The following is a 20299-nucleotide window of genomic DNA, read 5'->3' on the forward strand; positions in this document are numbered from 1 at the left end:
AACAAACACCAAAAATGACTGCACAAATGAATCATAATATTAATAATGTTCAGCAGCAGGAGAGGACAAAGGTGTGCGTCTAATCTCAGACAAACCCGCTCACTCTGACATCCATACAGAGTCTCATCCATCTGGCCAGCAGCATATGCTGTGACGTGTGTCAGTGACTGCTCTGCTGAGTAAATGATGGAGAGCAGATCAATCAGGGGACCGGGAGGCCCCAGACCTTCACCCTGTCAGCAGAGGAAGATGGAGCAGCTAGACTCAGGTGCAGGAAATCCACCTTCTGTCTGCTGAAACAGGGCCACTGATAATGGGCTCCTATTGTATGGTAAACCCAATCAGCTGGTACTTGTGCTCAGTTAGTCTGCTGGTGCTCTAAGTCAATCTGTGCATTTGGTTGGGTCATGTGTTTCTATATTTCAAGTCTGATTTAACACATGACCTGTATCAAGACAGGTTCACAAGTCTCTGATGAAGTCTCCATATCAAGTCTCAAGTCTCTGGTCAAGAGCCAAGTCAAGTCTATAGACTTTCAAGACCAGATCTAAGTCAAGTCTTTGGTCACAAGTTCTGAAATCTATTTTGTCATGCTGCAGTTTATGTAGTAAACTGATTTTACTCTGACTTGAAATACACACGCTACAGCTGAAAAGTTTGGGGTTGGTAGGATTGTTTTTTGGTAGGATTTTATGCTCACCAAGGCTGCATTAATTTGATTTTGAAATCGTAATTTGTGAAAAAATATTATAATTTGAAATAAATTTTTACTATTGGAATATATACATATATATAAAAAAGTAATTTCTGTGATCAAAGCTGTATTTTCAGCATCATTACTCCAGTCTTCAGTGTCACATGATCTTCAGAAATCATTCTAATATACTGATTTGCTGCTTAAGAAACATGTCCCATTATTATCAATGTTGAAAAAATTTTGTAACTGCTTTTGTGTGTGTGTGTGTGTGTGTGTGTGTGTGTGTGTGTGTGTGTGTGTGTGTGTGTGTGTGTGTAAATTTAAGGTGTGTTTTTGTGTGTGTGTGTGTAACAATAGACATGTACGCAAAAGCAGAAAGCCAAAAAAAAAAGCTCCCGGATTTCATCAAAAATATCTTAATTTGTGTTCTGAAAATGAATGGAGGTCTTACGGGTTTAGAATGACATGAGGGTGAGTAATTAATGACAGAATTTACATTATTGGGTGAACTAACCCTTTAAGTTATTTTTTATTTTATTTTTATTTTTTCATTCAAGTCAGAGGTTCCATGATTACCCACTACTTCTCAGATTAACCTAAATCCACATTAAAAACATATTCTGTAAGATATGCACAAAGGAGCAACTGCATAATGGCTTTCACTGCAAATGCATGTTTTCTGGGGGGGTGAATATTAAAATTATTTTCTGTGGTAATCGACAACATGTCACAGATGCTATTAAAACATCTTAACTCAGTCTTAACTAATATCCTTTCAACTCACAGACCAAAGCATCATCTACAGGACACAGTCATTACATCAGAGTGAAACTGATCCTGACCTTCACCAGCAGCTCTAGAGTAGCACAATACATCTCTCTGAAACATTTCTTTAGAATGATGTCCGGCCCAGATCATAAAAATGCCACTGGGGAAAGAAGGCCACAATAGAAACAGACTATAAATTCAATGAAGGATGCAAGTTGGAAGCGTGAGGGCAGCTCTCCTTGACTTTGAGGCACTTCTGTCACAAATCTGTTTCTTCCCTGCTCTCAGCATTCAATCATCATTGCTGTATCGGTAGACAAGTGACCCGCTTCATACCAGATGACTTCATCTCAGGAGTAACCTCAGTGCAACCGAGTGGGACTGTCTTTTAAAACTCAGTTTTTCATTCATCTGCACTGGGTTAGGTTTAGTGCTTTGTACAATTTTTTTCTTAAACTTTGGTCAATTGGACACAACTTAAGCACTGAAGAAATGCCACAGTACATTTCAGATTATTACAGATATGCTTTGAGTGTTAGACAATCTTTTTTAACAAATATATATATATATATATTTTTTTACATTTGATTCATGCCATGACAATATCCATAGCATTGTGCATTAAATTTTTCCAGTAATTTGAAATATTCATTTTTACCTAATTTTTTAGCAGTTTTTCCCCTAATTATTTTTTGCACAACTTTTATATTTGATGTGTGCCATTTTCAAATCCTTTACATATATGAATTATCATTGATAAGGACTATAATATTTATAAAGCTCATATTTAGCCTTTGCTCTACATTTTTCTGGACAAAAAGTAGAAACACATCCAAATAGGATTTCGGTCTTTTGAAAACTGTGAGAAAAACACTAAAGTGGGAAATGACCGAGAGAGAGATTAAGGCCAGTAGATTTCATAATGATTCATCTCAAATAATGCAGAATCTTTAATGTTTTCCAGAGACTGTCCTTAAACCTCAGCCGACGTTTTCCAAATTAAAATAGTTTTTCCCTCATTTCAAATTATATTGGCAGAATAACTTAGCATGAGTTTCAAAACATTTTGCTTTAACACTCAAGCTAAAACGGATTCCATACTTTTAAGATATTTCTCACACCTTTAATGTCACAGCAACTTTGTTTTCAGTTTTTTAGCTTTTATTTCCAGGTTTAAATTGGATAGTGAATCCCAGATTTCCAAAGTGGTTGAAGAGTATAAAGTGTAAAGAGAGAGAGAGAGATCATTTAACTCAATGTACGACTCATCAGTTTATGGACTCTGTGTGTAAATGCTGATATGAGCACCAGTCACGCTGCTCTCCTCCGGCTCATTGATAGTGACAGAGCTGCTGTAGTTGGCCATTTGCCTCTGCACAAACTACTTATGCCTAACTGAAAAATCAATAAAATCTTTGGACAACCTGCCACTGATCAGCAGCAGTTGAAGGTCATCTGTAGCAAGCGAATGAGGATGACGTGAGACCCTGTGTGTGTGTGTGTGTGTGTGTGTGTGTGTGTGTGTGTGTGTGTGTGTGTGTGTGTGTGTGAGAGAGAGACGAGTGGATGTTTGCAAGACAAGAGTAACAACACTTTCCCCGCGTAACATCCCTCCCACCTTCCCTCCTCTCCTCCTACCCAATTAGGTGTGAACGGTGCTTGTCCTTCAGAAGACACTCGACTGCTTCCATAGAAAAGCAGTGGACGAAACTTGGAGGATGTTTTATAATAAGCAAACGTGTGTGAAGTCAAGGAGTAAACAATATAAAATATGGAATACAGTCAATCGTCTGGCATTTCACAATAAAAAATATACTCATGGAAGTGGCCACAAAAAGTATTTGGATTGTCAAAATATATGCATAAACACACTTTAAATGGAGGAATTACTGTACATCGAACAATTAAACTAAATATCAAAACAACCGGGTTCAAGGGGATTTTAGTACATGCATGAACTCATCTAGATCAGACCTGTCCTGACAATACATCTATAAAAATATATATCTAATATAACAAATTAGATTTTTAACAAAGTACTGAATACAAAAATGTAATACAATAAATGCCTTTTTGTAAATGCTGTTACTTGAAAAGTGTTTCTGTGCTATCATTAAAAACAAAAACTACACTGTGTGCAGAATTATTAGGCAAATGAGTATTTTGACCACATCATCCTCTTTATGCATGTTGTCTTACTCCAAGCTGTATAGGCTCGAAAGCCTACTACCAATTAAGCATATTAGGTGATGTGCATCTCAGTAATGAGAAGGGGTGTGGTTTAATGACATCAACACCCTATATCAGGTGTGCATAATTATTAGGCAACTTCCTTTCCTTTGGCAAAATGGGTCAAAAGAAGGACTTGACAGGCTCCGAAAAGTCAAAAATAGTGAGATATCTTGCAGAGGGATGCAGCACTCTTAAAATTGCCAAGCTTCTGAAGCGTGATCATCGAACAATCAAGCGTTTCATTCAAAATAGCCAACAGGGTCGCAAGAAGCGTGTGGAAAAACCAAGGCGCAAAATAACTGCCCGTGAACTGAGAAAAGTCAAGCGTACAGCTGCCAAGATGCCACTTGCCACCAGTTTTGCCATATTTCAGAGCTGCAACATCACTGGAGTGCCCAAAGGCACAAGGTGTGCAATACTCAGAGACATGGCCAAGGTAAGAAAGGCTGAAAAACGACCACCACGGAACAAGACACGCATGCTGAAACGTCAAGACTGGGCAAAGAAATATCTCAAGACTGATTTTTCTAAGGTTTTATGGACTGATGAAATGAGAGTGAGTCTTGATGGGCCAGATGGATGGGCCCGTGGCTGGATCGGTAAAGGGCAGAGAGCTCCAGTCCGACTCAGACGCCAGCAAGGTGGAGGTGGAGTACTGGTTTGGGCTGCTATCATCAAAGATGAGCTTGTGGGGCCTTTTCGGGTTGAGGATGGAGTCAAGCTCAACTCCCAGTCCTACTGCCAGTTTCTGGAAGACACCTTCTTCAAGCAGTGGTACAGGAAGAAGTCTGCATCCTTCAAGAAAAACATGATTTTCATGCAGGACAATGCTCCATCACACGCGTCCAAGTACTCCACAGCGTGGCTGGCAAGAAAGGGTCTAAAAGAAGAAAAACTAATGACTTGGCCTCCTTGTTCACCTGATCTGAACCCCATAGAGAACTGTGGTCCATCATGAAATGTGAGATTTACAAGGAGGGAAAACATTACACCTCTTGAACAGTGTCTGGGAGGCTGTGGTTGCTGCTGCACACAATGTTGATGGTGAACAGATCAAAACACTGACAGAATCCATGGATGGCAGGCTTTTGAGTGTCCTTGCAAAGAAAGGTGGCTATATTGGTCACTGATTTGTTTTTGTTTTGTTTTTTGAATGTCAGAAATGTGTATTTGTGAATGTTGAGATGTTTTCTATTGGTTTCACTGCTGAAAATAAATAATTGAAATGGGTATATATTTGTTTTTTGTTAAGTTGCCTAATAATTATGCACAGTAATAGTCATCTGCACACACAGATATCCTCCTAAAATAGCTACAACTAAAAAACAAAAAAAAAAAACTACTTCCAAAAATATTCAGCTTTGATATTAATAAGTTTTTGGAATCATTGAGAACATGGTTGTTGTTCAATAATAAAATTATTCCTCAAAAATACAACTTGCCTAATAATTCTGCACTCCCTGTATTTTTCAAGCGCAGTGACATGCATTTGGCTTGAGCGTACTAATACATAGCGAGGTCATCGTATGGCTATGTTCTGAGTAGCACAAGTTTGTTGTATTCTTACTACTCCTGGAGTTTCGTTCTGTGTGTATTAAGCACATTTTCAGTATTGCTGTAGTACTGGCTACTCAATCCCACAGTGCCATACACTTGATCTGGCATCCCGTTTCCAGCTTGATTAATGAACCGGATATAATCACAGCAGGCTCTCTTTTTGACTTATTATTAATATTTTATCTATTTATTTATTTATTTTCAAAACTGAATTCTAAATGCAAAATAGCTGCTATTTCCAAGATGATAACAGGACTCCACTTTAATGACACCATGTCAAAATACAAGTATAAAAAACAAACGCAGGGTAAAAGTTAGTTAACATTAATTGAACTTAGATGAAATATCTTACTACATGAACATTCTAGAAATTTTCTAGAAATAGTTTCAGGCAGATTACAAATCCACAATATTAGAAAAACGTGCATCATGGAATACTACTATTTTACTTTAGAGCTTGTCTGATAAACTCCTTTTGTTCGGAAAAAATAAATGGTGTAGATTGGGCCTGGAGGGTGTCCCGTACTGATTAACAACTCTAAACGTCAAAATGTTTCAGAGCAGCATAACAATATAACACTGAGAGAGCAGTGGAGAAGCATGAGCACAACATAGAAAAGTGTCAGATCAGGAAAATCCTAAAACAGATCAAACGCAGCCGGCGAATGTGAGGGACGCAGAGAGACACCCATCTGCTCCATGACTTCACCAGATCTCCCTGGCAGATGCGGAAAGGCCTGCCAAGCAATTAGTACCACTGGTTGACTTGTTTGGGGCCGTCTCCTAGGGGCAAATGCAGCTGGGGCCGTCTGTGTGTGTGTGTGTGTGTGTGTGTGTGTGTGTGTGTGTGTGTGTGTGTGTGTGTGTGTGAAACGTGGGTAAGACGGTGCACCTTTTTTGCCTGCTGCCTCTCACGTTTCCATTGTGGCGCAGAAAAAGACTACAGGCTAAAAGCATCTGTAATTGTCATTCTGCCCCTCTTATCATTGACATGAAAGAGCAAAACATGCTAACCTCAGCCGAGACGGAGGAAAAACTGCTGCTGGAGGACACTGTACTCGTGTTTTTATTCTCTAAGGGTGTCGTTTTACAGCATAAGGATATTACATCTGTAGGGATACACCAGACATGGAAATAAGAACTTAAAAATACCACTAAACAACAAATACAGTAAAACACAACAGGGTACAAACCCAGACAAATCAGATTATAATCCATCAAGCATTTCCAACAGAGAGCATCTCTGTGAGGAATGAACGTTTCTTATCTGCCACCTCGACATTTTTCATATTTTTGCTGTTTAAATATGCTTTGTTGAAAACCCAAAAGAGCTTGTCTTTTCTTTTTTCTTTTTTTTCAGATTTGACTGTGCTCCTGAAGGTACACGGATCACTGTTTTTCTTTTTTCTTTGATCAGCCAACACTATCTGGCACTTTTTTAACTAGGTCAGATGACCTGGAAATCATGTAGAGATGCAAGGAATGAGAAGGAGAGAGAGAGAGAGTCTTATCAGACACTGTCCAGCGTTGCGGAGAGGATCAGAGTAGAGTCATCAGATCAAAGATCTGATCCGCTCTCATCTTCTCCTTCAGTCTGCTCACGAAGACCAAAGCTCTTTTGGTCTCCAGATAATACGGAACGTTTTCAAAAAAAGAGATAAAGGGGGAGAAAAGAGCCCAAAAGCATTTGTTGGATCTTCTTTAAACGCTTCTATTCAGTTCTGTTTAGTGTATCATTAGGTTCAAGAACACTATTTGGCACTTTAATGTTAGAAGAGTTACTTGCTGAGATGTCAGCCTGCATTATACTTTTATATTAAAATAATTAAAAGGAAGGAATGAAAGTTAAATAATACTCATATAGAAAGGATTTTTTTAAAATAATTTAATCATATTTGTGTTAATATTTGGTTAGCATTTAATAAATATAATTTTGTTAAATTAAGACATAATTGAATATTAAGAACAAATAGCAAGGCTAATTCAAATGAAAAACATGTCATGTTGAATATGCTATAAAATATTATAAAATAAAAATGGATATGTGAAATTAGATGGTTGTCACTTGTTCTGATTTAAAATTGTTTAATACAAAAAAAAAAAAAAAAAATCTCCAAACGTCTATATTTTTGCAGATTATGGAAATAAACTCAATGCTTCCACAGGACAAACACTGATTAGAATTAACTGTTTACAATTTTACTTGGCCTAAACTTAACAATATAAAAACTTTGCTAAATCCAGTATAACAGTAATTAAAATATCAACTAGTTAATTTGCTTAATTCTTGCAATCCTGCAAATTAATTAAAACTTGTAACAACTAACTTGAGTAAGTGATCTCGAACAGTTTGATGTGGTGTGTATAAATTTTGGGCCAGGGTTAGATGCACCAAATTAAATTATTTTTTTCTTTTTATTTCTAATAATAATAATTAATAATAATAATAATAATGATAATAAAAAACACTGCATCTATGGAACAGTAATGTTTTACTGCTTTATGAATTTCTGTAAGCTGTTAAGGAGTGTAATTCATGCCAGTTAGCGCTGTGGTCAAGAATAGAAAAGGCTGGTTAAAGGTGTGTTCATCTTAATTTAACATAGATTATACATGAATATTCAATGCTGAAATTGCAAGGAGCAAGTATTCACATTTTTGGGCAGGTTACAAATCCACAATATTAGAGCAACACACGATTCATTTAAGGTGTAGCATTCTACAATTAACTTAAAATCACGTAATTTCTTAACCATTACAGAAAAAAAGTAATATACAAAAAGGTAAAGCATAAGATTAATGGAGATTCCCAGAGAAAATACCTGTTGGACGTTCTTTTATTCCAACAAAAAACGTCTAATTTTTAGAACTTAAATGAAAATGAAATATTAAGTAAAACGCATTATTATCACATAGCTGTATAAATATTTAAAATCATCCACTGGCGTGTGATTTCCTGATGTTGTTTTACTTGGTTTAGGAGTAAAAACAATGTTTGTGTAATTAAATAAAACACCGTTAAGTTTATTTAACGAAAGAACATTCGCTCAGCGTGATTCTAACAAACAAGCGAGAGATAAAACGCCCCGCGGGCTCTCAGATGGGCTTAACAACACAAACCCCTGACATTCGTTTCTCTGACTGTGAAACACACTCAGTCGCGATGGATCGATGCTCTCAATGGCCTCATTTAGCGCAACGCATCCTACAGCACGCAGCGCGATATCTGCAGAGCTTCTGTCGTTAAGACAAGCGTGATGAGAGCTGAACTCATACAACATGAAGTCTGGCTTGATAAGAGACTTCAATTAGCACGCAAACAATCTCTACTCTCTAAATTATTCATCCTATACGCTACGCTGCCGATGAGGTGCTGCTCAGATTCTCCAGTGAGGAGAAAAAAAGATTTTCAAAATTGTTAACATTTTACGAAAGTTATTTTAAAGACAGCAATGCATACAGAGAGAGAACGGAAAGCAATTGTGTTAATGTCTATAAAGGTGAGTAAATAAAATCGAGAAACACTACGCACGCACACACAGACATTAATAAATAAATAAATAAAAATAAAAATAAGCAAAAATTTTTTTTCTTTAAGAAAAATGAAAGAAAATGTACGAATTCAGCTTTAACTGTAAGTAAAAAAATGTCAACCCAACTTAATTTTTTATTCGCTTTTTATTATTTTTATTTATTTATTTTAGATAGCCTATTAAGTGCATGCAGTTAAATCCTGAATATCTTCTGTAAATAACACACGTGCAGGTCGCTCATACACCCGTACTGGAGCGTTTCTAAACCCCAATTCATAACAGCTCCCTGCCATCTAATTACAATAACACCGAATAACATATCAGTCTCTAAAAACGCTTCATTACGCTCTTAATTTTACTGACCATAGGCGCTGAGAAATTAAAAATAAACCTCTATCTAGTTTTAATCGCTGTCATCTGTAAGACCATTGATTGCGTTGCAGTTTAAGTACGAACAACTGAAGAATTAGAAAACAGTTCGACCAATCTGGATCAGCATGTTTTTGGTATTATCACAATATTACAGAAGCTACATCTCCACTACCATGCGACCATGAGCGCGCGCGCGAATGTTTGTTCGATTTAAAGCAGTATCCAGCTTTTTGAGTATATGATGAAATTGCGGTGGACGAATACAACACTAGCATGCGCGGTCAATACCCTTACAGTGGCAAAAACTCTTGTTTAATACAAATCAATTAGCAGCCAGTTTTTAAAGACCATAATTGAGTTCTAAGTAAAAAAACAAAAACACACCTAACAAACATGCATTCAAAAATGAGTATATTTTCACCGTGCGATAAATATACACACAGTGAAATAACAAGCTCCCAACATGTCAAATCGTTGTAATGTAAGTTCAATTAAGTAAAGGCTTATAGGTTAAATGTGTGCTCTTAATGTCGTCTGTAGTGCCTAACCTGAAGGCGCCGCGGCTCGAGCGCAGGATGTTCGTGAGGAGAGAGTGTCTTCAGCGCACCGAGGCTGCGATTGGCCAACTGCACTGACAGCTCGCCCGCTGATTGGCCAGGAACCGATGCCCGTCCCCTTTTCACTCCAGCTAGAGGACCATTCATAAACTAAACAATTCCAACACTCACGGCTGAGTCTGAACAACTGCACACTGGCGCACAGTTTTCACGTGCAAACACAAGTGAGAGAGATGATGACATGACGCGCGGAGATTTATCCTGCAGCTGATACTGCCTTAAAACCTTTTCAAGTCGAGTTGTTAAAGTCGCACTGCGTTGCATCCATCCGTTTCCTGGTCCAAACCTGACGTCTATCCGCTGTGGGCGCAAACTTCACTTCACTTTTTTTGTTGTTTTTTTTCTCTTTGCTGGGAGTTGTGCCTCTGGCTTCACCGGTAAGCATTGGATCCATCGGCGTACTGCGAAACTCCGGTCTACAGTCCGGATCTGTGCCCCAACATGATTGCAACGCAAGCAAAGCTGGTTTACCAGCTCAATAAATACTACAACGAAAGATGCCAGGCGCGCAAAGCTGCCATCGCCAAAACCATACGAGAGGTGTGTAAGGTGGTGTCGGACGTGCTGAAGGAGGTGGAGGTCCAGGAGCCCCGCTTCATCAGCTCCCTGAGCGAGATAGACGCGCGCTATGAGGGCATGGAGGTAATCGCACCCAACGAGTTCGAGGTCGTGCTTTACCTAAACCAGATGGGAGTCTTCAACTTCGTGGATGACGGCTCTCTGCCGGGCTGCGCGGTGCTCAAACTCAGCGACGGCCGTAAGAGGAGCATGTCCCTGTGGGTGGAGTTCATCACCGCCTCCGGTTATCTGTCGGCGCGGAAGATCCGCTCCCGCTTCCAGACGCTGGTGGCCCAGGCCGTGGATAAATGCAGCTACCGGGACGTGGTTAAGATGGTGGCGGACACGAGCGAAGTGAAACTGCGCATTCGGGAGAGATACGTGGTGCAAATCACCCCGGCCTTCAAGTGCACGGGCATCTGGCCTAGAAGTGCCGCTCAGTGGCCCATGCCTCACATCCCGTGGCCCGGGCCGAACCGGGTGGCGGAGGTGAAAGCTGAGGGGTTTAACCTGCTCTCTAAAGAGTGCTACTCGTTAACGGGGAAACAGAGCTCGGCGGAAAGCGACGCCTGGGTGTTGCAGTTCGCCGAGGCCGAGAACAGGCTTCTGATGTCGGGCTGTAGGAAGAAATGTCTCTCTGTTTTAAAGACTCTCCGTGACAGACACCTCGAGCTGCCGGGACAGCCGCTCAATAACTACCACATGAAGACCCTGCTGCTGTACGAGTGCGAGAAACACCCGCGGGAGACCGACTGGGACGAGTCGTGCCTCGGCGACCGTCTGAACGGTATTCTGCTGCAGCTCATCTCCTGTCTGCAGTGCCGCCGGTGCCCACATTACTTCTTACCCAATCTAGACCTGTTTCAGGGTAAACCACACTCAGGCCTGGAGACAGCGGCCAAACAGACCTGGAGACTCGCCAGAGAAATCCTCACCAACGCGAAAAGTTTGGATAAACTGTGAGATGCAAAAGGAAGACATTTTATGTCGGTGAATGTTAACGGACGCTTGAGATCACAACACTGAAAGTGGAGAGAATGTGATCGCGGTGCTCTCCGCGTAATGAAACCAAGAAAATAATAAGATTAAAATAAAATAAAACACGCCGAAGCATTTGCTTTTGCCAAGACTCAAACGGGACATTGCAGGAGAGAGAAACGAAGGTACATTTTAAACTAAGTGTAATGATTTTGTTGTTTGTTTGAACTCTTTTCACAAAGTGAAAAATTTATTTAAATATATGCACAAGATCTTTAATCGCGAATTACAGAATGTAGCGTGCCAAGTTCAATTGCTCTCATGATGTGATCAAAAACTGAAACGTGTAATAAAATCATGACACGATGAAATTTAAACTTGGCATTTGTCATTACTGAATTAAAAACTCCCGACATTAAATGGATTACATTACATAAGTAAGATGCATACGTAATCAAGCATATATATATTTTTGTGATTTGTCTTCGCTATTTAAACAAAAGTATAGCTAAAAGTAATATCAGGACAGTGTGTATTTGTGGACTGGACATTCAGTTTAACTCTAGAAAAAGAAAATACGCTTGGCTTGTTGCTGTTAAATAAAAAAGTAGATTTAGTAAATAGACACGAGCAATAAAATAAATTATGGGTTATTTTAAAAATAACAGCAATACTGGATCGCACTTTTATGAAACAACCAAGACCATTTACACAAAAAAATAAATGTAAACAGCCGATCAGTACTTCATTTCACTGATTTAAAAACAATTCAGCATTACAGAAAATATAAACATGTTCAAATAAAGACACTTTGCATTTTAATTATTTTTTCTCGATTGAATAATAAGCTAATTAAGGGTAATAAAGAAATCTGGAAACCCCCGTTTAAAAAAAAAAATCTTGTTTTTTTTATTATAAATTGTAAAAATAAATGCACCTTATTAGAATTAAACAGCCTACTGAAAGAAATGCTTAGACAATGTTTTGCATCAAACAAATAAATAATGTACTAAAACTGATATAGCTATTTTATTCTGACAGAAGTAACCATTTTATTTCACAATTCTTTTACTATAGTAAAAACAGCCAAGTATTATTAATGTAGATTTTAGGAAAACAACTTTATTGCAAGCAAGATTTGCCAAGTGCATGAAGAGAAAAGGAATTTGATAGTTAAGGAAATATTGAAAGTTGATACTTTGTTCTTCCAAAGGCAAAACAAAAGTCCTAATTAATCAAGCATTCGGAAGAATGCAACAAATCAAGTCATCCTCTTCTGTGCCTCAATAGTAAGGATTTTCGGTGGCACACATCAGCGGGTGATGGAAAGTTACACTTCAATAGCCTTGACCCACATGTTAAAAACAGTTGAAACACATGCAACATGCTTTAAGGAGAGAGAGAGCAATATTTCCTGCAAGATAAGATGACCACAAAAAGCTAGTACTCAAACCTTTTGTGGAAAGGTAGTTATATGTTTAAAAACAAAAATACACAAACTAGTGTTGTGAATGCACATTAAATTGGCACTTTGGCTAGTCGCTCCATTTTTAGTATACACAGCTCATGGGACAATTGGAGTCATTTTGGATGAGAAACCCTCTTACCTTGGGATCAATGTTCTTAAAACTCGGGTCTTCTTCATCCACCTCAAAGTATAACTCCAGGGCCGTGATGGACAGCGTGCCTTTTACCACTACAGCGGGCGCAACCAACTGTGCACTGGTGCTCAGGTTAACAGGCCCTACGGATCACAGAAGAGCACAGCGGTCAGTGTGTGTGTGTGTGTGTGTGCGCCTCCCCCATCCTCTGCTGCCCTTGGCATAGAAACCATTTCAAAGGAGTACGGAGTATTTACTTGAACACATAAACTCAGCAGGGGCGCATACTGACTTCCTGATAGAACATCTTTAGTTTTAATAAGCTTGAGAGGAAAAGCCCTACATTCATTTGAAGATAATCAAAGGCTGAAATCAAATGATCACTCAATAATAAACACTAGACACAATATAAATATATTGCTTTAGGCCTAACCTATACTTTATTGCATGCAATTTATTACTTAAAAATAAAAATGCCAGTCAACTGAGTAAGGCTATGTTACCTAACATCATAATATTACAACTTTCTTATTATTACCGTTTAGGAACTAAACATTAAAAAAAAAAAAAAAAGATTTGTAAACATAAATTAATGTATTTATTGAACAATTAATTCAAAAGTTTTTAATCAAAATACATATTTTTTTAAAGCAGTTTCATTAACCTATCCATAAATAGGATTATCCCGTGCACAATGACATATTTAAGCGCTTCATCTGTCATAGAAACGGTATTGTCGCAAAGTCAAAAAGCGCTAAAATCCGCTGTCAATCAGCGCGCATTGATTGCGGCTTTGGGTTTAATCTGTCATCAATCTTAATTTATGCCAGCATGACAATGCTGAAGGGTCGCTCTGGGGAATTTCTGCCTCTCTACATGCGCAAAGCATCGGCTATAAGCCTGCAAACTACCGTTGCAGTCCATGTTTGATTTCCCCAAGCACCCTTCAATTCACAAACGCACGGCATGATCAGATAAGTTCATCAGCACGAAACACTGCTGAGAAACAACACGGGTTTTTTTCCCCGTTAAAGCGGAACACGTTTCAATTACACCCGAATCAAACATTTTCCTGAATAGAAGATCTGCAACGACGCGAATCTCCACGATAATTTGCACTTTACTTGCGAGAGATTGTTTTTTATTGTAGGACAGACTGGCAGCCCAAAGGAGATCAAAAATGTATAAATGCGTCAATGGGGAAGGAGCGCGCGCGCGCGCGCGCGCGCACGCACACACACACACACACACACACACACACACACACACACACACACACACACACACACACACACGAGTAAAGAAAAAGAAACAGCATAAAATAAAATCGGATATATGTTCGGCTGAACAGATTATTAAAGTGTACGCTTTAAAAAAAAAACAAATTAATATAAATATTAATATAATTATAACAATTGTGTTTGATTACCATCCTCACGCATTTTTGGTCTTACATTAAAACCTACACTGTTTAAAGCCTAAAACAGTCCTGTAGACATATTTTCACTCCATCATTAAAAAAAAAAAAGAGATCCAAGTATGAACATGTTTCAAGCTCAAAAATTCTAACACAATTAACAATTTTCTGCTTTTAGCAATCCGATTCGAATAAAGTGTGTTGAGTTAATTCAATGAAACCAACATTGCGTTTCAAAATATCTTAATTTATATTTTACCTCGACGTTATTTATATAAACTGTATATGTCAAACGAAACTGATGTATTAGTTGTTTAAAAGCAGAGTCCTGTCATGACTGTGGGCCTTCCAGCGCTGTTCAGCCCTCACTCCGATCACAGGCCGCTAATGAGCGAGGACCGCCTCAGATAATGCTGTGATGCCCTCATTAACGCTGACTCGCCAGAGCGCGACGCAACACACCAGAACGCGGAGCTGCCAGAGCAGAGCGCGTCACAGGCGCATGCAGCGTATCTAGTTTGTCGCGATGCGTCGCTGAAGGCTGCAGTTCTTTACCTGCGAGGTTCTCCAAGTCTTTCTCCTCCAAGGATGAGAGAGTGTCGTCGTCCTCCAACAGCAGCTCACTCTCTGAGTTCTGATTCCCCAGCACTGAACTCCTGATGGACTGCTTGCCTTTCAGCACGTCCTCCTCTGGAGCTGCACAAAACCAAACACATCAGATTCCTTCAAGACAAGCGTAACCGCGCAAAAACTTTACAAAACTGTCAGTTTACTTCTACTCTGGTAAGCTGACTGCACAAGAGCTAATAAATAAATAAATAATTTACAAAATGCGCTGGTTGTCATCATATTATACAGGCATGTGATCTTTGAATATTTTATAATAAAAGTATAAACAATTAATAAACACGTGTTAAGCGCTACTGTAATTTTTGTTCTACATGGTCTTGAGTCAACATAATAACACGTCAAGACTATACTGCCCAAAATTGTATTTTTATTTATTTGGATCCGCTCTATAACATTTTCACTTGCATTATTTAATAGTTTGAATATTTAAACAGCTCATTTACATAATGACGGCAAATCGAATTGTCGTGGAGAAATTAATGCCTATTTGATTAAAATAAGCCAATCTTTGTGAACAAGATTAAACTCAATTTTCATCAAAGCCAAATTGTTATTTAGGACATGGTTCTTTGTAATTTGGCATTTTGTTTTACCTGACAATCAGAAATAATAAAATATCTTTAAAATCAAAGAAAGTACACATTCAGCTTACCGAAGTGCATGTCCATAATAGACTTTCTGATTCTATTAGTAAAGAAAATCTAAAAATGTATATGGGCTTCATTTTCACTTATAGATTTAAAGTCTAAAAACTTAATATATATACTAATATCTAATCACAGAACGTACTTGTTGACATTAAAACTTTTTGAATTGCTATTAAACTGAAACAGACATTCTGGTTCATATACCCTGACAAAAATCAGGAGTGCCCCTGTCTGATTTCAACTGTACATGACTTGAGGTTCCACACAGATTATTTAAGAAAAATGGAAATCTGTAAACATTTACAGAGCACTGCATTCCCCAGTGGTGAGGGGTAAAATCTACTACAGTAGGGTCTACAGTAGAAACAAAGGTGATCCTTCATCTACACAGAGGTGACGGTTCGTCTAACAGAGCTACACTGAGTCCAGCCCAGAACTGTGTGGACGGACGGAGAGCCATGTGACCTCTGCCCTCTCTCTCCAGATGCATCACCTGAGGGGGCTTGAATTTGCACTTGAAGCAAAACCCTGAGACAAGTCTTTATAAATAGAGCCTTAAACCATTAAAAAAGCAGAGCTAAGAAATCTCTTGTCATGGAAAGTATGCTGGCGCACTGATATTTAGAACGGTCTTCCTGTAATTAACTCTCCCCAGAGAATTTGTAGTTAGCAGCAGTGAAATTACTACCAGCTTCCTAATACATACCACATGCCTGTGTGCTCACGCCAGACTGACTGGACACAAGGATGTGACACAAGTATGGTGTTACTCCTGTGAAGTCCACCATAATAATATTTATTCCTATTTATTTAGTATTGTGTCTGGAGCTAGCTGAGCCGGAGTCACTCCTTCCCAGTTTTTTGTTGATGTAATAGATGACAAACGGCAATGAATGTTGGATACACGTAACCTGAAATAACAAAACTCTAGTATATATTATTGCAAATCACAACACAAGTTGCAAGAAAACTGCAAAATGTGAGTGCTGACACTCTGATAAGAAACATAAACAGGAAAACTTAGAGAGAATGAAAAAAAAATTGACATACACACATAGATAGACAGATAGACAGATAGATAGATAGAGACAGACAGACAGACAGACAGACAGACAGACAGATAGATAGACAGATAGACAGATAGATAGATAGATAGATAGATAGATAGATATCAGACAGTATAAGAATAAAGAAAAAAAACATGAAAATTGATATAACAATAAATCACTTTTTTTCTTTACCAAATTTTCTTTTGGCTTTAAAATGACATGTATTCTCGTATTCTGCACATCTACTTAAATAAAGCTGTTCAATCAAACATTGGATACCTAGTAGACTAAAAAAAGTGTTACTAAAAGCTGGAATGAAGAACAACTGTGTGAGTGCCTTAAACGAGTCAAAAACCCATGCTGTAAGATTATATTCATACATCAGCTCTACTTAAATAACTCATTCATTCCCTTCATTCAGCAAATGCTAATGTAAATACATGCAGTTGTGTTACACTTTTAAGCTCTGTTTCCCTTTTCCTTGCAGGTTCAAATGCTCATTTATATGCCACTTCGGAGGCGAAGCAATTAAATTGTCAGAATTAACAAATTTGTTTTTAACACAAGTGCAGCCAGGAGTGAAGTCAGGAGGTGCGTATTGATCACAGGGACAGAGACATTAGTCTTCAGGTATTTACACTCTTATGCATTGCCCAACACCAGCCCACACCAAGATCAATCCCCAGAAAAGATGTTGCTTTCCAGCCATAAATACATATCTTACCAAACTAACAGCCGTCCGCCTCAGGGCTGTAAATTGTACCACTGTTTCCTGGCTGGCGATGAATGATCGCAATTGTGCATGCCAAAAATTTAAGTTTTGATATGATGATGTATTTTGAGTGATGAAACGAAAATAATTTGCAAGCAAGCCTTTCTATATTCATCCAAAAGAAATGCTGTTTCTTTTAAATGCCGGGACACCCCTGTTGTTTAAAAAAAAAAAAATGAAACTGTGATGCCTACGTCCAAATGTAAATTGCATATATTTTTTTTTTCCTGCCAACTAAATTCTATGTATAGAGAAAAGCCACTATATGACTATTGGATTACCAAAAATGTCACAAAACTGCTCTTTAAAAAAAAATTTGACTTTCTCTTTCACATGAGAATAATCACAGCCAGATATGACCCTTTTGCTCTGTTTGAAAACTTGAGATCTTGGCCAAGACTTTCATTCCACTTCCGCAACAAATTTAGGGTCAGCAGAAAAGACAAGCTTTCTATGGAGGAGGGGGCAGATAAACATCAGTGCATCAATTACCTGCTTTCTGATAGTTTGTTCACTTTCCATAATCACATCTTATTTTGAGTTAAGAATCATATACTTCGTTAAAATACTAGATTATTGATTAAATATGCATTTGAGTCATAATAGTTTGTGTGTGTGAGTGTGTTTATCCTATACAGGTTTTTAGGTAAAGTTGTCAGACAGTTAATATATGCACATAAATACTTGATGGATGGATCGATGACTTCCTGCGCTGGATGGTCACTGGGGAAGCATTCGAGAATAATGAATAGTTTTAAAGCCTCAGAGTTTTAGGTTTCATTTCAAAGGGGATCCAAAGTGTTCCTTAAGGAACACTTGAACTTAACCAAGTCTGAAGTTAGCAAAAGAAAAAGGGAAGAATACAGAGGAGAAAAAGTGGAGGACGGAGCAAAAAGAGAAATCAGTGTGTCCCCTCAGGGCCCTCCATCCAGCTGCATATTATGACCATTAGAGCGCCACATCGGTCTCCGAGGATGCTGGGATTCTGAGCACTTATTGCTTTTAGATCACATTCTTATTGACTTCTGTCACATCGGTCGTTTGTCTTGAGGACCTGTGTCATTCTGAGGGGTCTAAGCAGTGACATATTGGAGACATTTTTTCTCAGAAACGGCCCCGTTTCCGAGGGGTGCAATAGGTTAAGTCCGAGTATTGAGTATTACTGCACTGAATGAAGTGCTAAAGCAGAGCTCTGTTTAACACAACGAATAAAAAGGAGAGAGGAACGGATTAAAATCAGATGAACTTGCTGTACATCTCAGTGCAAGGAGAATGTGTTGAACACAGGAGCAATTGTAAAGACATTAAATGAGGGAAGGAGAGCGAACAAAAGCCAGATGAGTTTAATAACCTCAAGTTTACTTCATCCAAATCCAACCCGGAACGGATAACTCATTATATTGTTATAAATATGTGGAGATCGTTATGGATTATATGATGCATTTTTCAAATGGGATGACTTATGTAATGAAGAAAACATAATGAGAAACAAATATTATGTAATGAAATATGCACATTTTATATAAATCAAGACAACCGAAGGGGCTTTTTTAACTCCTCTTCTTATTAAAGTGAGTAATTAAAAATGCATTGATTTATTCGGCATTCTGTAAAAAAGGAAACTACATTTGCAACAATGTTATGCCGACATATGCATGCAAACTCTTACAGCTTACAAACATCTTTTTATGAATGAATTGACAAGTTTTATTTCTTTAGTACTCTGAGTTTATACTCTTATAGAAGAACTCATTCAAGAAGTGTTTTTCAACACTGCAAGATTTCAAACCAGACTAAGTAGAAAAATTAGGATCACACACACATATATTTTGCCATTTAGTTCATACCGAAATTTCATCCAACCCACCTATGATTTCTACGAAATAGAAATGATTCACTGATTCAAATCTCTACATAGAAGTCCTAAAAATATTTAGTTAAAAGTTGCTGCTCATTGCTGTTTTTAGTCACTAATACTTTGTGAATACACACACAAGTGTTTATGTTTAATGCTGTCACCCAAAATTACCTTCATTCAGTTAAAAATCATCCTTGTTTGTGAAGCAGAGAAATACTGCTCTAAATTAAATATCGGATACTTACATATTTTAAGACCTTGCCCTCTTATATAGATGCAACATAGTAATAATGTTAGTAGCATGTAGTGTAGATAAATTACATCTAGCTTGCCATTTTTAAACACTGATGCACTCATATCTAATACATCTAATACTGCTAGCTCTCCCACGAACTTCACAGCTTTACTCACCTTTAACACCAGCAGCTGACATGCATGGGAGGGAAGGAACACAGTGACAATTTAAGAACAATTAGCACTACTTAAGTATCTAAGCTAATGAAGGAAATGCACATTAAGTAAACAAATTAGCAGCAAATTATTATATTATCAGAGAGACGAGGCCTGAGGACAGTGAGAGAATGTAATGTGATTTAATTGATAAAGGTTTTATGGTGACTTTAGCTTTCATTTTTACAGCCTTGTACCTGTTATCATGGGTAAAAGCTCAACAGACTGGGCTGTGTTTTGTGTGTGAAAGAGTGTAAGTGCATGATGCTATGTGACTATGCATTACCCACCATGCTCTGCTGCAGCTTTGAGCGTAGCCTCAGAGTGTGTGGAACCAAACGGGTTCCTGATGAAGCGCCGACGTCTCCTCAGGTCATCCTCCCAGTAGTCCAGGCGCCAGAACTCACGCGGTCTGCTGCCGAGAGAGAGAGGGGGGGGGGGGGGGAGAGGGGGGGGGGGGGGGGGGGGGGGGGCCAGAGAGGACCAGAGAGTGGTGTATAGAGAGAGAGAGAGAGAGAGAGAGAGAGAGGGAGAGGCGGGGGGGGGTGAGAGGGGAGAGAGAG

At 38.5% G+C, this 20299-nt stretch overlaps 2 protein-coding genes across 4 annotated transcripts in view; one reads left to right on the top strand and one right to left on the bottom strand.

Annotated features, from left to right (window-relative positions):
• The window catches only part of LOC109062054 (lipopolysaccharide-responsive and beige-like anchor protein), a 208042-nt gene that overhangs the window by 63916 nt on the left and 123827 nt on the right, over window positions 1–20299 (bottom strand). The window contains exons 37-40 of one of the 3 annotated variants that reach the window (XM_042717055.1): window positions 20027–20155; window positions 19698–19712; window positions 14886–15026; window positions 12920–13056 (exon numbers count right to left, since the gene is read on the bottom strand). In XM_042717055.1, the coding sequence (XP_042572989.1) occupies window positions 12920–13056; window positions 14886–15026; window positions 19698–19712; window positions 20027–20155 (422 nt within the window). The remainder of the gene's footprint in view (window positions 1–12919; window positions 13057–14885; window positions 15027–19697; window positions 19713–20026; window positions 20156–20299) is intronic. The other 2 variants (XM_042717109.1, XM_042717169.1) reach the window with 2 other exon arrangements.
• LOC109069170 (protein mab-21-like 2) lies at window positions 9870–11683 on the top strand. The gene has a single exon (XM_019085844.2). It carries the CDS (start codon window positions 10218–10220, stop codon window positions 11295–11297), a length of 1080 nt encoding a protein of 359 aa, XP_018941389.1. The 5' UTR covers window positions 9870–10217; the 3' UTR covers window positions 11298–11683.

Source organism: Cyprinus carpio, chromosome A1 (assembly GCF_018340385.1).
Source record: "Cyprinus carpio isolate SPL01 chromosome A1, ASM1834038v1, whole genome shotgun sequence".
Taxonomy (NCBI): domain Eukaryota; kingdom Metazoa; phylum Chordata; class Actinopteri; order Cypriniformes; family Cyprinidae; genus Cyprinus; species Cyprinus carpio.